General features: G+C 41.6%; 1 protein-coding gene and 1 long non-coding RNA gene across 7 annotated transcripts in view; one reads left to right on the forward strand and one right to left on the reverse strand.

The window, feature by feature from the left end:
- FBXW8 (F-box and WD repeat domain containing 8) overlaps positions 1 to 26,194 on the reverse strand; it is a 120,995-nt gene that overhangs the window by 33,013 nt on the left and 61,788 nt on the right. For all 6 annotated transcript variants that reach the window (XM_058424770.1, XM_058424766.1, XM_058424769.1 and 3 more), the window contains 2 exons: positions 14,213 to 14,409; positions 10,742 to 10,948 (listed from right to left, as the gene is read on the reverse strand). In XM_058424770.1, the coding sequence (XP_058280753.1) occupies positions 10,742 to 10,948; positions 14,213 to 14,409 (404 nt within the window). The remainder of the gene's footprint in view (positions 1 to 10,741; positions 10,949 to 14,212; positions 14,410 to 26,194) is intronic.
- On the forward strand, positions 12,276 to 22,160 carry LOC116477864 (uncharacterized). The gene is made up of 4 exons (XR_004250675.2): positions 12,276 to 13,960; positions 14,239 to 14,432; positions 19,194 to 19,363; positions 20,016 to 22,160. It is a non-coding gene; the product is annotated as an uncharacterized LOC116477864 (long non-coding RNA).

Raw genomic sequence — 26,194 nt, forward strand, 5'->3', positions numbered from 1 at the left:
CAGGGGCGAGTCAGGAAGGGGAAATGCGCTCGGGGAGGGATTATTTTCATGTCATTTTCAACATACTTTTAAAACTTACTGTGATCATGAGATCACAGTAAGAGTTCACAACCCAAGGAAACAGCAGAGTGCAAAGAAGGCACCTGGGCCAGATGGCCTAACCCTGCAAAGACCCGAAGAAATCTGGATGAGGAATTCAGTTTGGGGCCAGTCGGTCATCCCACGTCCCTGGCACAGTTCTCCTGCAGCAGAGGCAAGCTAAGGCTGGAAGCCAGGTCCAGCAGAGCGGCTCCCTGGACACAGCCCACTTCCTCATTTTAATGCACCTTCAGCCTCATGGCTCCTCCTGAGTCCCTTAGTTTGGGATGCAACCGCTCAGATGGGGGCTGAGCAGTTTTCCTTTGCTCTCTACAAAGGGGATTTACCCTGTAAATTAATAACACACCGAGGGAATGCTTTAAAGAGTAACTTTGCGTCCATTAGAAGGATTCATCTGCAACTCAATAATAAGTTAATTACAAACCCACTTTCTAACACAGTGCCTTATAGAAGACTGAAGTGCAGAGGAAATTAATAAATCATAGTCATCTATGTGCTGAATAAAAAGTGAAAGTTCTCTACTTGGTAATATTTTGTGAGTCTAAACTGCGATGTGTATTTTGAAAACAGTAAAATGTTTTAAATATTCAGAAATTCAACTCACATAGGCCATTTGCTGAGTGCCCTCTTGCTCCTACTCTGCCTCAAACCAACAACAGTCTCAACTGTCTGGACACGCAGGGGAAGCACACAGCCTCTTCTGCAGCACTAGTGTTTTCGTGTTTTCACCTCTGGAACAAAGGCAAACATTTCCAGTAGGGCTCACTTAGCTCCCCATGAACTGGAGAACGAGCTGATTTTTAACACTAACAATGCCTGGGCAGTATTTACTCCCAGGCTCATCAGGCACAAACAAACCAAAGCCATACCCATCTGTGAAGGTGAAATAAACGGAGTTGGTGCTAAGTTCTTTCTCTTCCATGGTATAGGATGGTAAACCAGGAAGGCAATTCCACATAAATCATCGGGGAAGAAAAACCAGGCTCTAAATAACATTCTAAGCTTAATTTGAAAGCCAAAAGAGAAGAAAGGCAATGAACATCATATTCTTCAATCTAAATGGTTCTGTAGACTTTGTCAGTCTCAAGAAGACTGAATGATTCCTTTAAAAATTAGAAAATGGTACAGATGTTATTGGCATACAGGAACTAGGCAAGTGTGAATAAAGACAAAAGATATTTAAGACTTGGTGCCAGCCCTCTCCAATAAGGCTTCGCATCTTGAAGGGTTTCATATGAAGTGACAGCATTCACATTAGCTTATTGCATTAGTTCTGCATGGAAGCTAAATTGACCTGTCCCATTCTACCATAAATGCATTCTTTTAAAACAATTCTTGGGGGCTGGGCGCAGTGGCTCACACCTGTAATCCCAGCACTTTGGGAGGCTAAGGAAGGCAGATCATCTGAAGCCAGGAGTTCAAGACCAGCCTGGCCAACATGTAGTGAAACCCTGTCTCTACTAAAAAATTATAAAAATTAGCTGGGCATGGTGGCGCACGCCTGTAGTCCCAGCTACTGGGGAAGCTGAGGCAGGAGAATTGCTTGAACCCAGGAGGCAGAGGTTGTAGTGAGCTGAGATGGCGCCACTGCACTCTGGCCTAGGTGATAGAACGAGATTCCGTCTCTCAAAAAAACAAAACAACAACAACAAAAACAATTCTTGGGAAAGTGAATCCTGTGAAGAAGCATGGGCCGCTATCCCTACAGGTATGGCTTCAGCAGGGCTCCTGCAGCAGCCCAGGGCTGCCGGTGCTCCTGCAGGCCTGAATATACCTGGCGCTGCTTCCAGCCGGTGGAACCCCCTTCCGCAGGCCCTGCCGCCTCTGCCTGGACTGCTGTCTCCCAGGCTTTGCCTAATGAACTCCAACCTGACCCCAAAGCTGGGAGATGGGGGGTGAAGGAGGAACCTAACAAATGCTGAGCACCAGCCACATACAAAGCACATTACCTTTCTCGGGTATTAGCTCCAGTATCCACATGGGGACGCCGAAGCAAGTGACTTGCCTAAGGTTTACCTGACTGCAGAACCCTTGGCTCAGTCTCCAGTGGTGATGCAACTGCTATCTTGACTGTAGCTGAAAGGAACTTACCCCTATATTTACATTCTATAACTTTATCACTCCCTTCCAGGATCCATAGAGATCCTAAAGATCACGGCTTCTGTAATAAGAAGCAATATTCCATACGACACTTTTCACAGAATAACCCATCATTTGTACAGAGTATCGGAGATGGTCCAGTCCTCAAAGGCCTCTAAGCCAGAGGTTTCTCGCTCTGTCTTGAGAAACTGTAGGGCTCTGTGGAGGTGCTTCAAGGTTTTCACAAGTGAGAAGAACTGTATTTATTATTTATTATTAACCATATACTAACAATTATATCAAGTATGGATACCATTTTAATGTTAAACATGTACAAAATGCATTTGAATGTTCATTCCTCATTTATTTATCTACATGATTTTCTATCAGTCTGGAATTCACCAAGTTCATCATGAAGGTCTTGTTATGACCTCGTTTCCATCTCAACACGCCTCCTTTACATCGCCAAGTCGCTGTTAAGGACCACAAGGCTGTAATCCCCGAGGCAGATGTGATATTTGACTCATCTCTATGTTTCCAGTGCCAATCAGATATTGCACACGCAGCATGTGTTCAATAAGCATTCATTAACAATGACGGCAACCCTCACAACAGCAATGGACCCTTTGGGAGTCAGCATCACTCAACAGCCCAGAAAACTGGTCTCCACGAGTTATGTGTCTACACTTCTCCAGGAAGCACATAAATATTAAAAATGTTAAAGGTTTAAGGTAAAAATGAAAATGAAATTAGACATTTACTTTGTGAACTTTCAATTTTTTTAATTTAAAATCTTTAAATGGAAAGTTCACAAAGTAAATATCTAATTTCATCTTCATCTTGCTTGTAAAATACCAAGTTTTTTTCTTCTTCTCTGGACTAGAATCTCGAACAAATGGAAAGATGGATTTCCTATTCGGGTGGAGGTATGGGAGAGTATGGCCACAATCTATGCGCACTGCATTTCTGATTCCAAAGGCTCTCCCAGACAGATATTTCAACTCGTGATGAGTGTGAGCAACCAATCCAGAGTCTCTTCACGTCCGTGTATGGGGAATAATTATCATAAGAGACGTTAGCGATGATTTTCCAGCGTGATGTAAGCTGAGGCAGCAGCGCCAAGCAAGCGTCCTTGTCACGCGCATTCCAGCCTCCTGGATTACTTCACTCACAGCTCCCTGATTAGCATGCACGCCGTGTGCCGCTTAATACAATCTGCCATCAAATGCCAAGTACTTCAGACCTAAATTAGGAAATATGTCCAAATACATAGAATGATGCTAAGAGCCCTAAGTGGATCTCTCTCTTCCTTTATGAGGCCTGGGGCTCGTCATCAACCTAATGCTCTTAAACAAGGCAATTCGGTCTTCTAACCCTCCACCTCTGAGAGCAGAATTTAATTCAGGCAGCAAAAGAATTAATAAAGATTATATGGTATCATAAATATGTGTTCATGGATGAAAGTATTTTTGATAGATTTCAGGAACTATGAGACACAAAAACAGATTTTAAAGGGCTGCTTGGGCACGAAGGCTACATTAACAGCGTTCACACTGACTTTTGCACCACAGCATGACAAGAGATGAGGCCAGAGGAATTACTTTTACCTTTGTTTTCTTTTACAATCATATACCACTAAGCAGTGACTACCTGTGAGGTCCTGTATGTCACTGAAGTCTGAGAACCCAAGAACGCAACATCAGAACTTAAGAATCCATTTTTAATTTAAGAATTCATTTTTGTCCAAAAGTAAAAAACCGTCAAGCACCCCTTCTTCCTACATACAGCTTACAAGGCGAGACGTAGGAACTGAGGAAAAAAATACCAAACATTTCCTCCCCAATACTTTCTGCCAGCAACAGACACAGCTGTTAGGAACTCTTGGGCGACACTTAGAGAAGAAGTGATAGAATAATGGATTCCTCGGCCCATTTCAGAAGCCCTCAGCAACTCAGCATCCTCCAGTGGATTGGCTCAACACAACTCCACAGCCAAAAGGTTTAAACCACCTACATGGCTTAAAGAATCCAGGAATGTGGTTTGGGACAGGAGCCCAAAGGTCACGTGTTCGACCCTCCTCATTTTACAGAAGAGAAAAGAGGCGGGTCAGATTAAAAGAATTGTGGGCTCTTCCTCAAATGGGTCCCAGATAAGCCCAGAAGGGAAGCGTGTCCACATACGCTGCAGCTCTTTCTTGCCACCACGACACTGGCCAGATAGGGCTGTCAGTCGTGCTACACTGAATCCAGATGAAGTCGCGTGTTCTAGTCATTCGCTCTAAAAGCAGAGAGCTGAAAAATAATTTAAATGAAGGGCAGGACCAGTCAGATCTCTGTATATCCCCCCTGGCCTCATCTTGTTGTGATCTTTCTGTAAAGCCTATCAGAGAAAAGCCGTCCAAGAACCACTAGGGGAAGGGGATGCCCTGCCATCCACCACTGCCCAAGGTACAACTTCTGTGGAGGGCAGTGTCTATCAAAATCATGGAGGCACATGTCCCTTTGACCCAGCAAGTCTACTTGGAGGAAATGATCCTACAAATACATTCATGTGGACCAAGTGTTGTTTACAATAGCAAAACACCAGGAGCAATCTAGCATCCATCCGTAGGGAGCTAGCAAATTAATTAAAGCACATCCACAAAGTATAATATTATAAAGTTGCAAAAATCAAAACCAAAACACGAAAAAGTTCTTTGTTATGTTATAGAAATGATCTCCAAGAGATTCTGTTGCAGGAAAAAGCAAGCTGCAGACAGAAATGTAGCACTTCACTATTTTCATTGTTTAAAGTGGGGTTGAGACCACATATGGTAATTTTATTATAAGTGCATAAACTCTCTTAGGAAGAATGCACAAAAAACTGGCAACATTGGTTTGGCTCCAGATAGAGAAACTGGGTGGCAGGTTGGAGGGAGTGGGAAGGAGTCCTCCCACCACATACCCTTCCTTCCTATCTTTTGATTCCTGAATTAGGTGAATGCATTACCCAGTCAAAAACTACATTTCTTTAGATGTTTAAAAATCTGTGTTCTCTTTTCTGTTCCATTGGTCTATGTATCTACTTTTACACCAGTACCATACTTTTACACCAGTACTATTCCATTGGTCTGCGTATCTACTTTTACACCAGTACTATTCCATTGGTCTGCGTATCTACTTTTACACCAGTACCACTACATATCTACTTTTACACCAGTACCATCTACTTTTATACCAGTACCAGTATCTATTTTTACACCAGTAACCAATACGTATCTATTTTTACCACCAGTACCATGCTGTTTTGATTACTATAGCCTTGTAGTATAATTTGAAGTCAGGTAATGGGATGCCTCTAGAGTTGTTCCTTTTGCTTAGGGTTGCTTTGGCTATTTGGGCTCTTTTTGGTTCCATATTAATTTTAGGATTGTTTTTAAACATACACTGAGGAAGGGACATCCAATAAATGGTGCTGGGAAAATTGGATAACCACATGTAGAAAAATAAAACTGGATACCTATCTCTCACCATACATAAAAATGAACCAAGACTTAAATCTAAGACTTGAAACCATAAAAATTCTAGAAGAAAACTTAGGAAAGACTCTTCTGGACATTGGCCTAGGCAAATAATTTATGTCTAAAATTCCAAAAGCAAATGTAACAAAAACAAATAAATGACACCTAATTAAACTAAAAAGCTTCTGCACAGCAAAAGAAATAATCAACAGAGTAAACAGACAACCCACAGAATGGGAGAAAATATTTGCAAACTATATATCCAACAAAGGACTAATATCCAGAATCTACTACAAACTCAAATAAATCAGCAGAAAAAAAAGCCAAAACAAATAATCCCATTAAAAAGTGGGCAAATGACGTGAACAGATATTTCTCAAAAGAATATATGCAAATTGCTAACAAACATAAGAAATGATGCTTAACATCACTAATCATCAGGGAAATGCAAATTAAAACCACAATAAGATACCACCTTATCCCAGCCAGAAAGGCCATTATTAAAAAATCAAAAAACAGGCCAGGCACGGTGGCCCACACCTGTAATCCCAGCACTTTGAGAAGCCAAGGCAGGCAGATCACGAGGTCAGGAGTTCGAGACCAGCCTGGCCAACATGGTGAAACTTCGTCTCTACTAAAAATACAAAAATCAGCCAGGCGTGGTGGCACGTGCCTGTAATCCCAGCTACTCGGGAGGCTAAGGCTGGAGAATTGCTTGAACCTGCTCAGTGGATGTTGCAGTGAGCCGAGATCACACCACTGCAATCCAGCCTGGGCGACAGAGCAAGACGTCATCTCAAAAAAAAAAAAAAAAGTCAAAAATCAATAGATGTTGGTATGGATGTTGTGAAATGGGAATGCTTATACATTGCTGGTGGAAATGTAAACTAGCACAATCTCTATGGAAAACAGTATGGAGATTTCTCAGATAACTAAAAGCAGATCTGCCATTTGATCCAGCAATCCCACTACTGGATATCTACCCAAAGGAAAAGGAGTCACTGTATAAAAAAGACATCTGTACACATGTTTATTGCAGCACAAATCACAATTGCAAAGATACGAAACCAACCTAAGTAGCCATCAACCAATGAGTAGATACAGAAAATGTGATACACACACACACACACACACACCATGAAACAATACTCAACCATAAAAAGGAATGAAATAATGTCCTTTGTAGCAACTTGGGTGGAACTGGAGGCCATTATCCTAAGTGAAGTAACTCAAGAATGGAAAACTAAATACCGCATGTTCTCACTTATAAGTGGGAGCTAAGCTATGGGTATGCAGAGGCATAGAGTGGTATTGGAGGGCCCTACAGACTCAGAAGGGTACTGGGTACAATGTATACTATTTGGGTGACAGGTACACTAAAAGCACAAGCTTCACCACTATACAGTTCATCCATGTAACCAAAAACCATTTCTACCCCGCTAAAGCTACTGAAATAAAACGATTTTAATTAAAAAAAACTCTGATTTTCAAAAAAAAAGGGCAAAAATACATAGTTGCTTTTTTTTCTATGACTTTATGTGGCCCATAACACTGCTGGCAAACCCAGGTGTGGCCCCTAACTCTGATGTCTGAAACCCAAGTCTGGGAGCCCCTGCCCAACAGGCAAATCAAGATGTTACAGGGCCCAGACTGTCTGATCCCTTCCTACGCAAGCAGGAGGTGACTGATCAGCCAGCTACATTCGAAGACTTTTTTTAAAAAGAGATTAAACAGATAAGCTTTTGCTAAATTACTCGGCTTTGTTTCCTTAGAAAACTATGTTTATTAACAGAGCTAGGTTCCTTGACAAGCACCAGTTTGCTAAAATCTGTGTGTAATGCTGTTTTAACATGCCAATGCCAGGAACACTACTGGAGCTCAGTATTTGTGATGAATACACAATGGGTTGGCTAGTCAGATATAGGAATGGGTGGATTTGAGCCATTATTACTCCATGCTCATGCAGCTGGGGTGCTTGTAACATGCTAATGTGGGCATCATACGGTGTAATAATATTCTCCAACTAAACAAAAATTACACCTCTGGAATACTTCAACAGGTTAGGGAGCTTTAAGTTTCTAACTAAAAGTCAATTTCAACATTTGGACTTCACTGTCTGCTTTTATCACAGTTAATCAATAATGGACTATAGCTAAACCCCAGTTTTGTATCAGGTACAAACAAATATAAACCAAATGCTCTGTTCTCATAAAACCTTCATCTGAATCCTAGCTATATAGGCCAGAGGCACAGACACAAACCCTAGTGTGGATATAGCTCCAGGCAAACTCTACTGCTAATAGTCTCACACCAGCCTAATAAAACGTGCTGGGACACACGCTGCTACCAGGCTAAAGCACAGAGATGGTCAAGCATGGTATTCGCAAGCAAAGTGACACCAAGCCTCGCACATGAGACTATTTGGGAATTATGACATCACATTAGAGCACAGCAGGAGGATACTAAAATCTCACAGAGTTACCCATGACATGACTTAATTCACACAGAGCTGTTATATGACAATTACGTTTCTTAAAAATGCAAGTTTTTCTGAGGAAGGAGAAAATCCATTAAGCACAATCAGATGGAAAGTCTTGTCTCTGTAAAAATAAGCAAAGTTACATAGATGAAGCTTGGTGTTCCTCTTACTTTTGAGTGGGTGGCATTCCTGTTGGAGAAACATCTCAACACAAAGTTATTACCAACACTACTAGCAAGCAGCCATTCACCCACATGAGTGTTTGGAGGGTTGGTGCTGTGCTCACAAAATATTTGGATGACTAAATGCTACTGTCAGCTTCCAAAGAGACATTTATAAACATTCTTGTAGCAAATTTATTTCCACTCCTAATTTTAATACACCAGCTTACAGGACTATACTTTTTTTTCCCCTTTTTTTGTTTTTTTTTTTTTTTTTGGCAGAGACAGGGTCTCACTATGTTGCCCAGGCTGGTCTCAGACTCCCAGCCTCAAGCCATCCTCCTGACATGGCCTCCCAGAGTGCTGGGATTACAGATGTGAGCCACCGTGCCCAGCCAGGGACTATACATTTTTAACCAAGGATTCTTCACAAAATTAATGTGTTAATCAGCTGATTCTTACAGTTAATGCTTTCAGTTGAGTTGGAAATTTTGAGAGGAATCAAAAAAACCCCACTGCCTTACATCTGTATCTGAAGGATCCTTGTGCTGAACTGTCCCTTTAAGTAGTTTCTCAAATGTATCCATTACAACTGTATTACTACAGGAATAAATCCATTCAGATAAGTCAAAGAGAAAAAGGACCAACCAGATAAAACATTTATAAAAAGTATGAAAATTTTAAACCAGACTAGTACTGAATATAACTATCACCTCTCTATACTGAGAGCTCTAAAAATAAATGAGATAACACAAACTTGAAAGCATACCAGATGAAAAATTAGAAAGCAAAATGGTCCCTCCTCTCTCAACAAATGAGCTCACCAGGGATGGGAAAAGAAAGTTTTTTTAGAGCATGAGAAAGGAAACTGCCTTAGGAAACAATTCCTGCTCCTTCCCCACTTCCTGGGAAGACAAAACTCAGGAGTTACATCATGACACATCTTCCAGCTAGGACACAAGGGAGATGCCTCAACCAAACGGCACACCAAATTTGCAGCACAAAGGGAGGCCTTTTCACAGTGAGATGATAAAGTTTGCAGCACAAGGGGAGGCCTTTTCACAGTGAGATGATAAAGTTTCACATTGAGATGATAGGACGCCACACATATCATCTACCGCTTAATCTATCTTCCTGGATGAAGAATATATCACTGGGATCCAAGATGCTTCCATTCTTGACCATTTACTAGGTTGCAAAGCCAATCACACCTACATAAATGAGATTTGACCTTACAGGTCAAATACATGGAGGAAATAAGATGTAAAAATAGGCACCACCAGAGGCTGGAATCCAACTATGGGTGGGAGGAATAACGGGAGGTTCAGGAGCTAACAGGTCGTGAGCTCTCACGTGCCAGGCACCGTGCCTCAAGCTTTACATATGGCTTTTCATTTAATCCTACAACTCTAAGAGGCAGGCACTATTATGAACTCTATTTTACAAATGAGGAAACTGAGGCATAAAGAGGGTTAAGGAACCTGCTAACAGTCACACAGGGTCTGCTGGCCCAGACACGTTCCTTCGCAGGAATCCCTGACAGAATGGGTCAGGAGCAGGGAAATTGGAAAAAAACCCAAAATGAAACAGAAACTTTCTCTCTCTCCCCCTTGGTCCCACTGGTAGGGAAAGTTCTATAAATCAGCTTTTAGACTAAGTATTTGGCCTACAGTCAGGATAGTAAGATGCTAGGGAGTGATAAAATTTAGTCATCACTCAAAGAATTTCCATTAAAAACCTGTCTTCCTGCTTTTGGCTCAAAGAGTATAAGAATGCACTTTTATGCACTGTTGGTAATAATGTGAATTCTGATGCACCTTTTTAGAAGGGCAATTTTGCAATGTCCATCATTATCTCAAGTACACATCCTAGAGATACACTATATATAAAAGGACTTCTGCAAGCTGCAATATGCACTGTAGCATTGCTTATAGCAGCCAACACAGTGAAAGCAAGCTAAACACCCACCAGTGAGGGGCCTGGCTAAACAGGCTATGAGCTAGAAGCATATGCTGGAATCCTAGGAAGGGAGAGCTTGGTAAAAGCTGACATGGAATCCTCTCTCCAAGGCACATTATGGAGTAAAAATGTTGGGTACAGAACACTATGTATACTATGATCCCATCTCTACAACAACATGTTTTTAGTATACAAATGTACCTGTATATGCATTAAATTTTTCTAGATGGATACCTAAAAACTGTTAATAGTTTCTTCTATGCAGGGAAGTTGGGGGAAGGGAGGAGAAAGAAAATCATTACTTTTCATTTTCAATCCTTTTGAAGTTCTTGAATTTTTTGACCATGCTTATATACTGCCCTGATATATCTGGAAAAATATTGAAGAGCTTTAATTTTTCAATTCCCTTCTAAAAAATAAATCTATGTTCTTTTTTGTTAATTATACGTCTTGCTAGTTGTGTACCTTGCTTCCTTCGTACACCCATCCCAGACCCTGTACACCAAAAGCAACTTGGTTGGCCGAGACGTCAAGACATGTGACAGGCGGGCCGTGGGCGTAAAGGAGGGTTCTGGCGGAGTCTTCGGCTTTGAGCAGGTACATCAGATCTCCAGCAGCGGCTACTGCCACAGGGTACCTTCTGGTTTCTGGAACTATTTCAAGGTACTGAACCTGTTAAAAGGTAAGAGTTGTTTAGTCCCATAAATTCATCCTGACTTGGTAAAAAATATGCAATTCTACCTACACATCAATGAGAAGACCAGCAACCCAACAGAAAAAGATGGGCAAACGAAACACAGGAAATGAAACACAAACAGCTCTTACACAACAGAAAAGATGCTCAGTGTAAGAGAAACGTAAGACACACCTAAAAAGAGAAATACAAAATGAAAATTCACTGAAATATGATGCTTCACCTTTCATATCGGTAAAGATCAAGAAATCTGATAACACCCTGGGCTGGAAGTAAAGGAGGGAAAACCATGTTCCATGTTTCTGGATCCCACTTACTGCTGGTGGGGATATAATCTTGTCCAACTTGTATCAAGGGAACTTTGGCTACTCTTATCAAAATACCAAATGAACATGCACTCTGACCCAGGACATCCACTTCTAGAAGTTACTTACAAATAAACTCACATATATAAAAAATGATTATGTACAAGGTTATTCATGAACTGTAGTACAATTGTGTCTTAGCTAAAAACTAGAAAAACGGAAATACCCATTACTAAGGGACTAATTAAATAACTTAGTGTATCTATGCGCTGGAATACCATGCAGTCCTAGAGGGAAGCATGAAAACGTTCTTTATAAAACGAAACAGATGGGATGATTCTCCAAGATAAGCTTAGTGGGTAAAGCAAGGATGCAAGATGAGTAAGGTAACCCCACCTGCTGACATGTGTACAAGGTGGGGGTGGAGAAAGGACACAACGCGCTTTACTCGCACATCCATACATCTTCTAACAATGGCTGCCTTCAAGGAGGGAAGTGGATTATGAGATGGGGAGGTTTCCCACCATCAGCCTTATTGTGTCTTTTAAATTCTGAACCATGGGGATGTAATAGCAATTCAAAAAATAAAAGGTTGGGGTTTTTTTGTTGTTGTTGTTTTGTTGTGGTTTTGTTTGTTTTTTTTACAAGAAACTGAATAACATTCACTCAGTTCCAAATTCGCAAAAAAATATTTTAACATTTGTGCCAAAATGTGTGGCCAAAAGGTTAAAAATATCCAGGTGAACTGCTGTCTCCTGGTTTCAATGTCATCAGGGTCCATTTGGCCACGAGAAGGTAAGGAAGGGCTCTACAAACACGCATGTTTCTACCCACCCCGCTCCCCAGTCCTGACTGCGTCACCGCCGGCACTTTCTCTAATGTGCACGAGTCTGAGACGCAATTTTCAAGAATAATTTGATTCTGTCCATCCACAGGCGGCCCATTTCTCCGCGGTGCCGTTCACAACAGGCTTTCGCCTCTGCGAGTAAATCACGAGAGGACACATGGAAGGTGAGCCACATTGTGTGATTATGAAAATCCACAGTGTGAAAGGACAGCGCTGCCCGGACCATATGCCAAAGAGTTCAAAGCCGGCCTCCGGAACACCGTCCAGAGGAGCTGGAGGGAGCGTCAACATCCGGGGGACTCTGCTAATCCTCGGGCCCAGCTCCTCAAGCCGCGGGTCCATCACAAAGGACAGCCGCTCTAGGCTAATATCGCAGACCTGGGAACACTGCCACTGCCATTCAGGGGCGTATATGGACAAGACAAAACTGGCTTGGCCTCTTCGGGCCAGGGGTGCCTTTTCCAAGGATACTCAGAGCATTTTGTGGGAACCTTTCACTCAAAGTGAAAAATAATTCCTAAAACGTGCATAAAACCCACCTTGAACAATGGCTGCTCGGTTCCTCTCACTCCCCCAAATCACGTCTCATTTTCCTACAACTGACATCTTCCGTCTAGCCCTGTAACTTATCTCCGTGTTGGCTTTCTGACAGACCAAGAGGCTCAGACTGACAGTGGTGGTGCCATTTGCTGGGGGCTGTAAACTAGTTCAAAAAGCTTCCAGTCTGTGCCAGGATGACACCTTATTGCCAAGGCAGGATTTGCACTTTACAGAGAAACTGGCATCTTAAGTAAGTATCTGGGTCCATATAGTGATTGCTGGTCTACAGTATCGTTTTGTTTTGTTTTGTTTTGTTTTTTTTGAGACGGAGTCTCGCTCTGTCACCCAGGCTGGAGTGCAGTGGTGTGATCTCGGCTCACTGCAAGCTCCGCCTCCTGGGTTCACGCCATTCTCCTGCCTCAGCCTCCCGAGTAGCTGGGACTACAGGCGCCCGCCACCACTCCCGGCTAATTTTTTGTATTTTTAGTAGAGACGTAGTTTCACCGTGTTAGCCAGGATGGTCTTGATCTCCTGACCTCGTGACACAGTATTCTTTAATCACAGACTAAATAGTAAGTACTATGGAAGTTTTCAGAACAGAAATGTACTTTCACATTTTTCTAATAAAACCCAGATGAGCTGACAGCATCAGGCCATTTTAGGGGAGCACTATATCCAAAGTGCAGACGCTCCTGGAGGTGAAGCAGCGATGCCATGGCTTTCTAAGTTATTCTAGTCTAAGAAGATTCCCACCAGAGAGAAAAAGGGAGGAACAGGGTTGGTTCCAGGTCAGGCCCTCAATTCATCACTCAGTGTTGGCTTTTCTGCTCACTCTCCTACCAGTGCCAAAATCAAGTTTGTTTAAATTAAATCCAAACTCAGCATAGACAGATTTGAGCACTTCCTTCTTAACACCAAATCATCTCCTACTCTACAAATCTAGAGGTTCCTGTACAAATGAACTCAGAGATAAGCTCGACATAAAGAATTCTTAAGGCTGGCTGAGCTGCACACGTGACATCCTGGAACATGGCTACCCAATTAACACCGACTTAAATCTATCTTCACTCAAGAGTTACTTTAAATTTCAGGTGAGACAGTCTTGGGATGAAGAAAGTGTAGGAATGGAAACCTTCCTTCCCAGACGGACTGGGATAACACCACTGAACTCATTCTCACTTATATATTAGGTCAGAAACTGACCTTTGATTCCCAAGGGTGAGATTCCACCGTGTTAGTCTGAAGAAGGCCAAGGAACCACAGTGATGAGCAGCTCTGACCCTGAAGTCAGCCCTGAGGTTTGAATCACAACTTCTTACCTCTGAGAACTGGGGCAAGTCAGTTCACTGCTCTAAGCAGCCTGAAGTGGCTTCTTGGTAAATGGGGAAAATGCTACTACCTATTTTGTAAGGCTGTAGTTAGATTTATGGAGGTAAGGCCTACAGGAAGCTCTGAGTGAATGGGAGTTAGCAACACCATTAGTACGTGGCTTATATTAGACCCAGAGATTCTAAGAATAGAAAATAAGACGACCAGACTAAAAAGCTCACCAGTTTCGGAACTTCAAATTCCGCAGCTATCTGCCAGTACCCCTCCTCATTGGGGGATAACATCACGACATCAAAAGCAGAAGCTGTGGCCACGGTTGCATCGTCCTGGCTGAGGGCTAGTGCCTGTATTCTTGCATCGTGCTCAAAACGATGAACAGGGTACTTTCCGGTCCTTAAATCCCAAATATTAAGAAACCCTATGCAGCAAGAAACAATGCAGGTAACAATTTTAAATTTACTTAGTATGTTCAATTATTTTAAAAACATGCAACACAAAGGAAAATTTTTTAAAGGAGATACCTTGGAAATGAGACCCAAGTCCAAACACAAAATCACTTATGTTTCATATACATGTGACACACATGGCCTGAAGGTAATGTTACACAATATTTTATTTTACTTTTTTATTTTTTAGAAACAGTGCCTCACTCTTCGCCCAGGCTGGAGTGCAGTGGTGCTATCATAGCTCACTGCATTTTTGAACTGATGGGCCTAAGTGATCTTCCTGCTTCAGCCTCCCAAATAGACAGGACTACAGGTGTGTGCCACCATACCCAGCTAATTTTTAATTTTTTGTAGAGACACAGTCTCACTATGTTGCCCAGGCTGGTTTTTTGAACTACTGGGGTCAAGCAGTCTTCCTGCCTCTGCCTCCCAAAGTGTTGGAATTACACGTGTGAGCCAACGTACCTGGTCTATACAATATTTTAAATAATTCTGTGCATGAAGCAAAGTTTTGGCTGTGTTTTGGCTACAAACCCATCACATGAAGTTAGATGTGAAATTTCCTACATGTAGCATCATGTCAGTGCTTAAAAAGTTTCAAAGCATTTTGGAATTTTGGATTAGGGATGCTCAGCCTGAATTTCACATCCTTCCTCAGCACCATCCTCCTAAAGCCTCTGTTAGCAGCAGCACTTTATTTCGCACAGCTCTAAAACATGTGCTTCAATATCCCACACTTGTCAAAAATGCTGATTTTCCACTCTTCTCCCAGCACCTGGAATGCTGCTACCCAGATTAATTCCTCTTCCACACACTGGCCACACACCCTTTCTCCAGGGTGGTTTCCAGACCGGTAGCATCAGTACCACATGGCGACTTATTAGAAATGTAGACTGTCAGGCACCAGCAACTTTGGGGATGTCCACTGGAGTTTAGGACCCAGTGGTCCACAGGAACTTATGCTTTTCTACCAGTCGGATAAGCTTTTCTGTACTTAGCATTTCATTGATTCTTCTTTCCTCAAAAATAATTTCTTTTTATCATTCCCAAACTATTTCCTTCCCTTCGAAGATTTACCCGAGAAAATAATTACTCTCTGCATTAGGCTGGTTAATGCCTTGCTCCAATTCCAATTGATTCAATTTGTCAAAATTCACCAAGAAATAAATGTGTGGAGATAACACAGTTTGTGACTATTTGAGTTCAAATCCAGCTCCAGCACTTGTTAGCTGATGGACTTAGGGGAGTTGCTTAACAGCTCTGAGCATGTTAGTCTTTCTGTAAAGTTGAAGACAACATTATCTACTACATAGGACTGTGGGGCAGATGAAAGGAGACCGGCCACACGAAGCACTGAAGATGGACCATCCCTTTCTGTCTTTTATTTTTATGCAGTCTATAGTTCCTGCTGTGTTATAAAACATATTTAATCTATCAATGCTAATTTCCCTTCTATTGCTCATCCGTAAATCTAGCCCTATTTCCTATAACTTCCTACTATCTAGAACAGACCAAGCTTTTTGCTTTTCTTCTCTTGGCAGTGTGTCTTCCTATCTTTCTTTTTTCTTGCCTTCTACTTTGTCTTTAAACTATAAATGCTTTGAGTTTAGGATTTTACTATAAAGGATCATTCAGCACTAAATGAATATAGAGAATTGGAAGAAAATTATACATTTGGGCTGCTTTGCCACACTTTCAAACTGTCAGTAGGCTAATCAAGCAATTATAAACAAAAGCAGAGCCTTCTTCAAGCTAAATGTTCCTTCGCATCTAAAACACAGTGTACTCTTAAGAATTATGATAAACTTGGGGGATAAGCAGATCACAAAAGTTTCCACAACACATTCCCCTGGCAATTATTTTGGCAAATTCTTTCCATCCTGACTCAGAAGAGAAAAAACATGCTGCAGAAAATGCCAGTGGCTCCACATATCAGATAGGAGATCGGCTCTCCCATGCCAAGATGTCTGCTCTTAACATGGGCTTCCTTCAAACACTCTGTATTGCATTTGTTTGCATTTGTTTTGAGACATCACAACAGTAAAGAGAAAAAAAAACTGCAATTTGCACAGAGCTTCTGAGTCCTCAGAGACTCATGTGTCTCCTCTCACTGAGCATTCACTTCCATCTTGGGAGGCACATCATTTTACTCCTCTCACAGAAAAGAAACAGAAGCACCGAGTGGTTAAACAACTTGGTCCAAAGCCACTTGGTATGTCATGAAGTTGGGCTGGAATTTAGCTGGAAAAGTGCAGGATGAGCGGCTGCATTTGTAAGTGCATAAAATAACTATGAGCTCAATGAGTAACTGACATACACCATCAAACTCACCCTGGGTGCTGCCAAGCGTGGAAGCTATTTAACCACAGCTCACTCTAAGCACACATGGAGTTTATCTATAAACACATTTTTCATTATTAATCAAGTATTGGCTTTGCTGGCATCATTTTTCCAACAGAACTTTATGCAATAAAATATCCTTCACCACAAGGTTGAGTAGCACAGAGCTATCCTGAGAAGTGTCTTTTTGGGAAAAAAAAAAAAAAAAAAAATCCAGGGCTCCATCAATTTAATGGTCAAATCTTTCTCTCCTGAAAGCCTGTTGTGTCATCATCTTTTTCAATTTCCCCTACTTCAATTATAAAGTGTCGCACTTGGTCAGATCCTCACTTGTCGGGGGGCTGATAAGAATGTGCACAGTTCTTCAACATCATTTTTAGGTGCAAAATCATTTAGGATTGTTATGTCCTCTTGATGAGTTGATTCTTTATCGCAGGCAAAGTCCCTCTGTATCCCTGGTTACTATAGTCTTTGCTTTGAAATCCACTTTGCATGGCCACGCCAGCTTTCGATTAGTGTTAGCATGCAGAACTTCTCCCATCTTTTCGCTTGTGTCTTTATATATTTAAAGTGGGTTTTCTGTAGACAGCATGTAATTGGTCTTGCTTTTAATTGGGGTGTTTAAATAATTTATATTTACTGTGATTATTGATAAGGTTGGGTTTAATCTACCAATTTGCTAATTTTTTAAATTTATCCCATCTGTTCTTTGCTCCCTTTTCTCCTCTTTTGTTGCCTTTTTTATTTTTTGGATTGAGTATTTGGGATAACTAAATGTGTTTATTCCATTTTAATTCCTTTGTTGACTTGTTAGCCAAAACTCTTTGTTATTTTAGAGGTTGCTTTTGGATTTTAACATAAGTCTTTAACTTATCACAGTCTACCTGCAAGTAATATTGTATCACTTCACATGTTATATAAGAACTTTAGGCTGGGTGTGGTGGCTCATGCCTGTAACCCCAGCACTTTGGGAGGCTGAGGCGGGCGTATCACTTGAGGTCAGGAGTTTGAGACCAGTCTGGCCAACAAAGTGAAACCCCGTCTCTAGTAAAAATACAAAAATTAGCCAGTCATGGTGGTGGGCACCTGTAATCCCAGATACTCAGGAGGCTGAGGCATGAGAATTGCTTGAACCTGGGAGGTGGAGGTTGCAGTGAGCTGAGATCGTGCCACTGCACTCCAGCCTGGGTGACAGAGTGAGACTCTGTCTCAATAAAAAAAAAAAAAAAGAAAGAACTTCACAGCAGCATACTTCCATTTCTTCCCTTCCAGCCTTTGTGCTATTACTGTCATACTTTTTATTTCTACATATGTTACAAACTTTTTATTTGTACATCTTGTAAACCTTACATACGTTGTTATTACTTTTGCATAAGCAGGCAATTATCTTTTAAAGATATTTACATAATTAAAAAGCCATTTCTATTTATCCATGTAATTACCACTTCTAGTTCTTTCACTGTCACTTTCAACATCACAAAGTCCTGCAGCTTCTGCAGGGTTTGCAATTTCCCTTTGAACTGTATTGTTGGATGTCTGCCCCAAAAGCATATGGGCGGAGTGGGCAGGAATAGATACAGAAGCTAACAGGGAGGGGTGTTTGAGTGAAAGCTAATTTTATAAATGGTCAATTTATCAGTTACTACAGTTATATCATGGCTATTTTTATAATCTCAAAACTGCAAGGACTTGAATAGTGAATAACTGAATTATAAGAATGCTCTATAATAGTGTGGCTGATTATCATCAGCTACATTTAGCCAAAAAGGAATCAATGCAATAATACATTCAACAGGTAGTTACGGAGCCCCGTTTTGTACCAAGGCACTATTCTAGGGACTGGGGATATCACAGTGAATAAGACAAAATAAAACAAAAAAAGTCCTTGACTGATGGAGCCAACATTTTAGTGACATATAAGAATTGAAAGGATACCTGTTCTCACAAAACACACACTGGAGAGAAACAAATATTTAATAACTAAAATATAAAACACAATGATCACAGAGAGATAGACACAAAGCACAATGGAACAATGAATAAGCTTAACTTTTGGTCATGCTGTCACACTATTTTAAGACCCCAGAAAAGAACTTTTCTAGACGTTTTAACTTGAACCAGGTCCGCATTTATTGCATAACTACCAAGGAAAAAGTAGTTAATGCCCGTCAGGGTCGAGGAAATTCACTTCTCAAATAGGTATTTTTTTAATCTGATGTAAATTCATTTGAAAAGTCAAGTTTTATCATACTGCGGACCTAGCAATGAAATGGATTTGGCTCCTGACACCGTGTGAACTTGTGAAATGGCAAGACTGTGTCCTTTTCCCTCTCTATGCCCTATGGTAAGGAATTCAGAGGGCTGGGTGTGGCTGTACATCAATAAAGGTTTGCTTAATGCTTGTCATGTGTTTCAGCAACGGAACATTTGGTTGTAAGAAACAGACACCCACTGAAACTGGCTTAAACAGAAAAAGGCAACTGACTGGAAAGGAATGAGGCTATTTCATGGAGCCCAAGGGCAGGAAGTATAGCTGGAGGTGATAAGGGATCAGAACCAGGAACCAGGAAGACATGCAGAACCAAAGTAGTGTATGTAACTTGTGTGCACCACAGATCTTATCTCTGATTCTCTCTGCAATTCTATTTCATTCTTCTCTTCGGAAACCAGCTTTCTTTCATCCCTGGGTACATGGAGAAAGGTGGCTGTCCCCATTCCAGGAGGTCTTCTACTCCAAGCATGCAATAAAGTTTGAGTCCCAACCAGTCCATCCCAGTCCATGAATCAGCTTCCCCCAGAACTGGGGCCCCCATCCCTCATCCAATTACCTGAGGCCAAGAGACTAACTCAAATACTATGAACATGCCCACCTGGAGAGAGCCTGGGGCCCTCCCCCTCCCAAAGGTCTCTTCGACATCTCTCCTGCACAGTAGGCCAAGGTAAAACAAGAGAAAAAGTCTCAGCAAACACAAAGGGAGGTCGGTTCTACTTGGTTTCTTGGCAGTGGCGTAAGAACCAAGTCTTTTTTTTTTTTTTTTTTTTTTTTTTTTGCCATTCCCTGCACTAGGCATCATCCTGAAGGCCGGAGTTTATAGCCCCCATTTTGCCCCACACTAGAGAAACAGAAAGAGCAAGCGTTTTTCTTCCTTCCTGACCAAACCTCAATAGCTGGATAAAAGACGATTAATTCTAAGTAGTGCTGGGATTGCAACAGTACTGTTTCACTCACAACAAACAGGAAAAGGATGCAGCCAAAAGAAGAAACTGGGTCTCTTGAAACATCCAGAAGACAAGTGAGGGCCACTGGCCCAATAAAGGAGAAGGGGCAGGGCCTGGTAGTCCCACCTGCTCCCTGGGCTCAGGACCCTCCACCTTGACAAGCAGCAGCCAGGCTGAAGGAACTCTGAGCTCAGCCTAGACCAGCAACAGCCATTAACGATGACATGAGTAACGATGGCCAGTCTTTCGAGGAGACATAAAGCCTGCTCAGCAGCTGTGGATGGGCACCCATGCCAGTTTGCAGCAGGCCCCTCCCACCTCCCTAAGGAGGCCAGCCAGAGTGTGGTAATGAAACTGCACATAGTGGAAATGGGATCTAAATGAGTTTAAACTGATTTATGTTAGCTTTTGTAAAGATTACTCGATATCTGGAAAGTGCTACCACTGTGAAATAATGTCGACAATCCTTAAGACCTCCGTCTAATGGTACTTGCACAGAATATTTATATTCTTCGTCATGGGAACAAGGACCATAATGGATACCATTTTTGTTTTATTAGGGATGCATATTTAAATTAATCTGCTATTTGCCTAAACAATTAGCTGCTTGTGTTTGTGTGCACAAAGCCAAAATTGCAATTAAGCTTCCATCAAAAAGATAAGTCCCAACTAAAACTGTCCCGGTGGAGTCATAAGAGCTCAGGGCAGAACTTTCCAAAATTACTTTTTAGCATAATGGTAATTATGTTAATTGCCTGAAAGGTAAATAACTGCTGAACTGGTTTTGGAAAAAAAACACAATTGGTATACTCTTCCCTCCCCTTTGATCTTTTCCGTGCACCACAAAATTTAAAACAGGTTAACAGTTTCAAAGGTCATAGACTAGTCCCTTCCTGAACTACAGAGCTGGTCTTATGATCTTCAGTGGTTTCTTGATTAGAAATTATTTCAGCCACGAGCTCCCATCCTCTTGAGCTTGCACAATAAACACCTGAAGCTTGGTGTCAACTTCATGATCGTTAAATAGACAGGATCAATTAACTGCGTTCAGAGATACTGAATGAAGTTGACTATTTATAATAAAGACAGCTGGCAATCTCAATTTCCACCATGTAAATAAACACTTGCCTATCAGAAATTAATCAGAAGTCAAAAGAAATTCTGCAACAAAGGAAAAGGCATTCTGACAAAAATTTTAAATATACCCATAGCACTGACTTAACACATACCTCTTTGTTCATTAAGTCCACACATCACCACTCTGAAATGCAGGCCAGAGACATAAAACTAGCATAAAGCTGGACAGGACAAAAGTTTTTGCTCTTCATGGAAGAGGTGCCGGTGGGAGATTAGTATCAGTGTAGACAAGGGTCATAAAGAACAGCTAAACCACAGAGGGTCACGAAAAAGGAAAAAGGCTGAAGTTTCTTGTTACTGCAGCTACTGTGGCATGCCATCCTGCATTCCCGTTGACCACGGCTCTACGGCTCTGTTGCCTAAGGCAGAAAATAAACAGAAAACATTCTGGAAGCTGCATTTTAGACTGACAAGTAAAAGAATCTGAACAGGCTTGTGGAGGAGGCAACTGGTTAGGGCATAAACAAAGCAGCGAGATCACCAAAGTAGAAACTGAGTCAAGAGAAGAGGAAGATTGAATATATTTATTAGCTCTCAAATTCAAAGCAGAAAGAACACTTGAAAAAGAAGAACGAAAAATGACAAGACAGTAGACTGAAAAGGAGGCAAATAGTATATTGTTAAGACTATGGCAATGTGACTAGATAGAAGAATTTCCAGTTAACATCAAAGGAAAAACAGACTGATGGAGAAGGCAAAGAATCTGGACCAGCTTCTACAAGGGAAAGTTCCAGAGGGCAGGTAACGTGAAAGAGACATCACTGTGCGTGCAGCCTCAGACTGAGGCCAGTTTTCTCTATAACCGATATACACATAATATAGACTCTATCCCGAAGAGATTAGCAGACACTGGTAGTAGTAGATGCCTCTAGGGAGGGGACTGGGGAATCAGTGGACTGGGTAGTAGTAGATTAAAAAAAAAAGATCACTATTGAAGCTGAATGATGGGTACATGGGGGTGCATCATGCTATTCATTCCATTTTTATGTATTTTGAATTTTTCACAATAAAAGATTTTTAAGAAAAACGATTTGAAAGGCTATCACTAACAAAAGTAAAAATACATTGTGTTTCACAAACGTTTTCCACAGCCACACTGCAGACTAAGTGTCTTCTCAGATCTACAGTGAAAATTCTAGTGACAACATTTTGCAGCCTTTAGAAATCCCATTCCAAATCCTGAAAAAAAATCTTAAAATTATACTATCAATTAATTCCCTTTCAAGGAAAGTAATAAATGGCTCAAATAAAAAGCAGGGGGAAAAGTCTACATAAAGATTTAGATTATGGCGAAACTGCAGTCGGTTCTGAGTTACCTAACGCCAAATAAGAATGAGAAGACAGAAGCCACAGACAGCCTAACATCTCACTTGGGCATTCAGATGCCAACACAAATCCCCACAACAAATGGATGGTTTTGCCACAAGGCCCCAATGTCTGGGGTGGGGCTCTCGGGTCTCCCTCCCCTGTGCCCAGAGTGGATCACAAGAGCCCAACAGAGACGGAGACTCACATGGCCACCTGCCTTCCAGACCAGTGCTCTTCAGACTTTTTTGATTACCCCCGAAATGATTTTGAAAAACAAGGCCTTCCTTTCCCGTTTTATATATGAAACCGATAAATTTTTGTCATAAGTTGTAAGTAGTGGCAAAAACGTAACTTCTGGCATGTTTGTAAATGTTGACATTTTAAAATAAAATGGCTACACTGCTACTGGGCTGTTGCTGCTCTTACACCTTCTCAGCAAACAAAGCCAGGACACACATAAACGTATATACATACAGGACAAAGCCAGGACACACATAAATGTATATACATACAACATACATGTACATCTCTGTTTATTTCTCTATCTATATTTAACACGATAAATTCCACACCGACGCCTCCTATCCCAATCCAGCCCCACAGGGTTCATTCTGGCCATCCCCTTTCTGTACTTGAGCCTGCCTTCTCCAAGCATGAGAGAACTGGCTCCCATGAGCCTCAACATACTTACCTGCTCAGTCTCCCTGTATGCTGCCAAGCTCCCAGGCAACTGCCTCGCTCAGCTTCCCTCTCACACTGTCCCTGGCCCCCAGACCACCTTTCTACTCCACTTGGGCCCGTTTAATGGCTTTTTGAATGAAAAGGCAGGCAAGCAGATGCATTTTGCTTTTCAAACAAAAATATATTCATTCCACAAATATACTTACCTCTAGTTTGATCAAGCCCTAGGGTTCAGAATGAAATAAATGCCACAACCAAAACTGCACATAGTGAAAGGGAAATTAAATTCTCTCACTTAAAATTCGATTTATCTTCCTCGAGAAAGCAAATAAACTCATGCTTAGTTGTCATTAGGTACACTTAAGAACTTGGGCAATTTATTTCTCTAGTCTAAACTATCTCCCCAAAGCTACCTTGTGCTACTATTGCTTCTTTCAGTTTGTAACTCAACTGTAATAAAATAGAACAGCTACTGTGAATTTATGCATCTTAGTGTCTATTATTAAAAATCAGTTTTCAGTAAAACCACCTCCAAGAAACCAAAAGAATAACACTAAATCTTATAGTGTAAATTTAATGTGCCACATTTTTCTACAGGAGAAAAAATATTTCAAATTACTTTCACTAGTAATTTCAAAAACGCATAGTTATCCCAGAAATTGGTTATCCATTAGTCTATGCCTACTAGCATACTACGGTGCTTTTCCAGTGTTTCTTAACTTTGAAGGCTTGTAGATCCCTAAAAATTCACTGTGGACACCCCTCGGTGTGAAAAACAATTCATGACAAGGTCAATACGGGCATGCAGGTGGTCACTTGGTACCAATAGCCTCAAACACAAAGTGTAAATTCCAGTACCGAGATCCCACAGCACAGTTCAGTCATGGGGTCAAAAGATCTAGTTTATTTTTTTTTAAGATTACCATAAAAACAAAAACACAGATTTAAAAAAAATTCCTACAGATCTCACAGCTCTCACCCAAAATCCAATCTGTAGACTCTCATGTGAGGCCCATTGCCCCATTATTCAGATATGACACAGATTCTACCCAGAGCATGTATCATTTCAAGCTCCTGTCACTGAGGAATAGAAAAAACTTTCAAAGAGCGTTCGTATTCAACAACTTCCTCCAGCCCCTAATACAGTCTCTATGGCCTGTCTGTGAAACAAACTCTAACATCCTAGATATGCCAGGTGGAGGTTAACTTAAAGTTCAATGCCCTAAGAAGGATTTCTTAAACACCAAAACCCCCTCAGTTCAGAATTCTGCCCTTTTTTTTTTTTTTTACTGGTTCTTGCTCTGTTGCCCAGGCAGAAATGCAGCAGAGCGATCACGGCTCACTGCAGCCTCAACTTCCAGGGCTCAAGTGATCCTCCCACCTCAGCCCACCAAGTAGCTGGGACCACAGGTGTACCCCACCATGCCCAGCTAGTTCATTTTCTGTAGAGACGGAGGCTCACTATGTTGCCCAGGCTGGTCTCAACTCTTGGGCTCAAGAGATCCTCCCACAGCACTGGGATTACAAGCCTGAGCCACCACACCCAGCCTAGATGTTTTAATTCCCTTATGAATATTTAAAATGTGAGCATTCCTAGTGTTAAAAAAAAAGTTTAGGTTTATAAACATACCCTATCTTTTACAAGGACTATACCTCGTGTGTTTTTTTGGTTTCTGTTAGAAAGTTGTCTCATTCTGTTTTGTTTGCAAAGTGTCTGAATATGAAGACTAGATTCCTGGACCTAAGGGTGAGTAGGCAAAGGTACCAGGCAAGAACTGATGATTGAAACTTTTAGGACAAGACTGACTGGAAAAGAAAGGCCTTGAAAAAAAATCAACTTCTCCACAATCCATCAATTGCCTTAGCCTTCTCGCAAGCAACGCTTTAACATGTTAAGAATCACTTCTAAAACTTCAATGTTGGGGGCAGGGGGGTAGTTGTTTACTGCATTCAAAGGCCATGTCATCACATCCAAATGTCATCATCAACATACAAACAAAAGATACAAGCAAAACAACTGAAGAACTATTTTTTACTAAAAACAAAATCTTAAAACTTTAGAAGCACCTAGTCTCCACAGCCATCTAACTAAAACATGGTCCTACTGTTCACCACTAAAAAGCAGCTTGGAGAGACCCACCCCCTTCTATTGTTGATACGTCAGTCAGTGAGAAATCATAGTCACCTCGGCCCTGGGCAGCCACAGTCCCGGACAATGGAGCATGTGTGTATTCAGACAATTGCACTGGGAGTGTTGCGGAGGTGGATAAGCCACTTTGCCGTACTTGATGGCACCGCATAAAGAGGACTGCTGGCTGTCCCGTCTAGGCTTCCTCATGCTAATATGCACCAGATCGCGTCTCTCCTCTCTCCACTGAGGGGGACAAATAAAAACTTCTTTGCACCTAAGAAGTGTGTAATCTCATTTCTCACCAAAGAGCGAGCTTTCAAGACAAACTCTGTGACCAGGGAGCGGGTTTCGAGCACACTGCCATTCCCTAATGCTGTGGCACGAGGCCAAAGGCAGGCAAGCACGGAGCAGATGGAGTCCTGGCAAGGTCTCCGCCGTCCCTGCATTAGCAGCATCTGCTCATTACTCAGAACCTTCGCCTGCTTTATCTAATGCTCCAGGAAAAGCATTTTGATTTGATTCATTTCGGTATGGTAACGTGCAACACAATTAGTGGTAAAATCAAACTGGAGGATGGCCAGTGCTGACAATCGGAAACAAGGCAGAAGAAATATGAGGCCAGAGGGTTGGAATTCAAAAAATCACAACTGTGGATCACCTTGCCAAATCTCAACACCCCAGGTGCGTGTACAGTGTTCCTACGGGGCAAAGAGGCTAAAAGGGATGCAGGGATGACTCCCTTTCCCCAAAGCAGGTTCCATCTCCCCCTCTGGATACGATTCCCTCCACCAAGAATGTGCGTGTAGACCAGCAAGGGCGTTTCAATGGCTACAGAGCCTCACTTTGGCACAGAGAACTGAAGTTCATTAACTCATTTTATTATCTTATTCTTTTCCGTGTCACAAATTTTAGACAGCAGAACCCACAAGGTAAATTTCCTT

The sequence above is a fragment of the Hylobates moloch genome, unplaced genomic scaffold, assembly GCF_009828535.3.
Source record: "Hylobates moloch isolate HMO894 unplaced genomic scaffold, HMol_V3 SCAFFOLD_12, whole genome shotgun sequence".
Taxonomy (NCBI): domain Eukaryota; kingdom Metazoa; phylum Chordata; class Mammalia; order Primates; family Hylobatidae; genus Hylobates; species Hylobates moloch.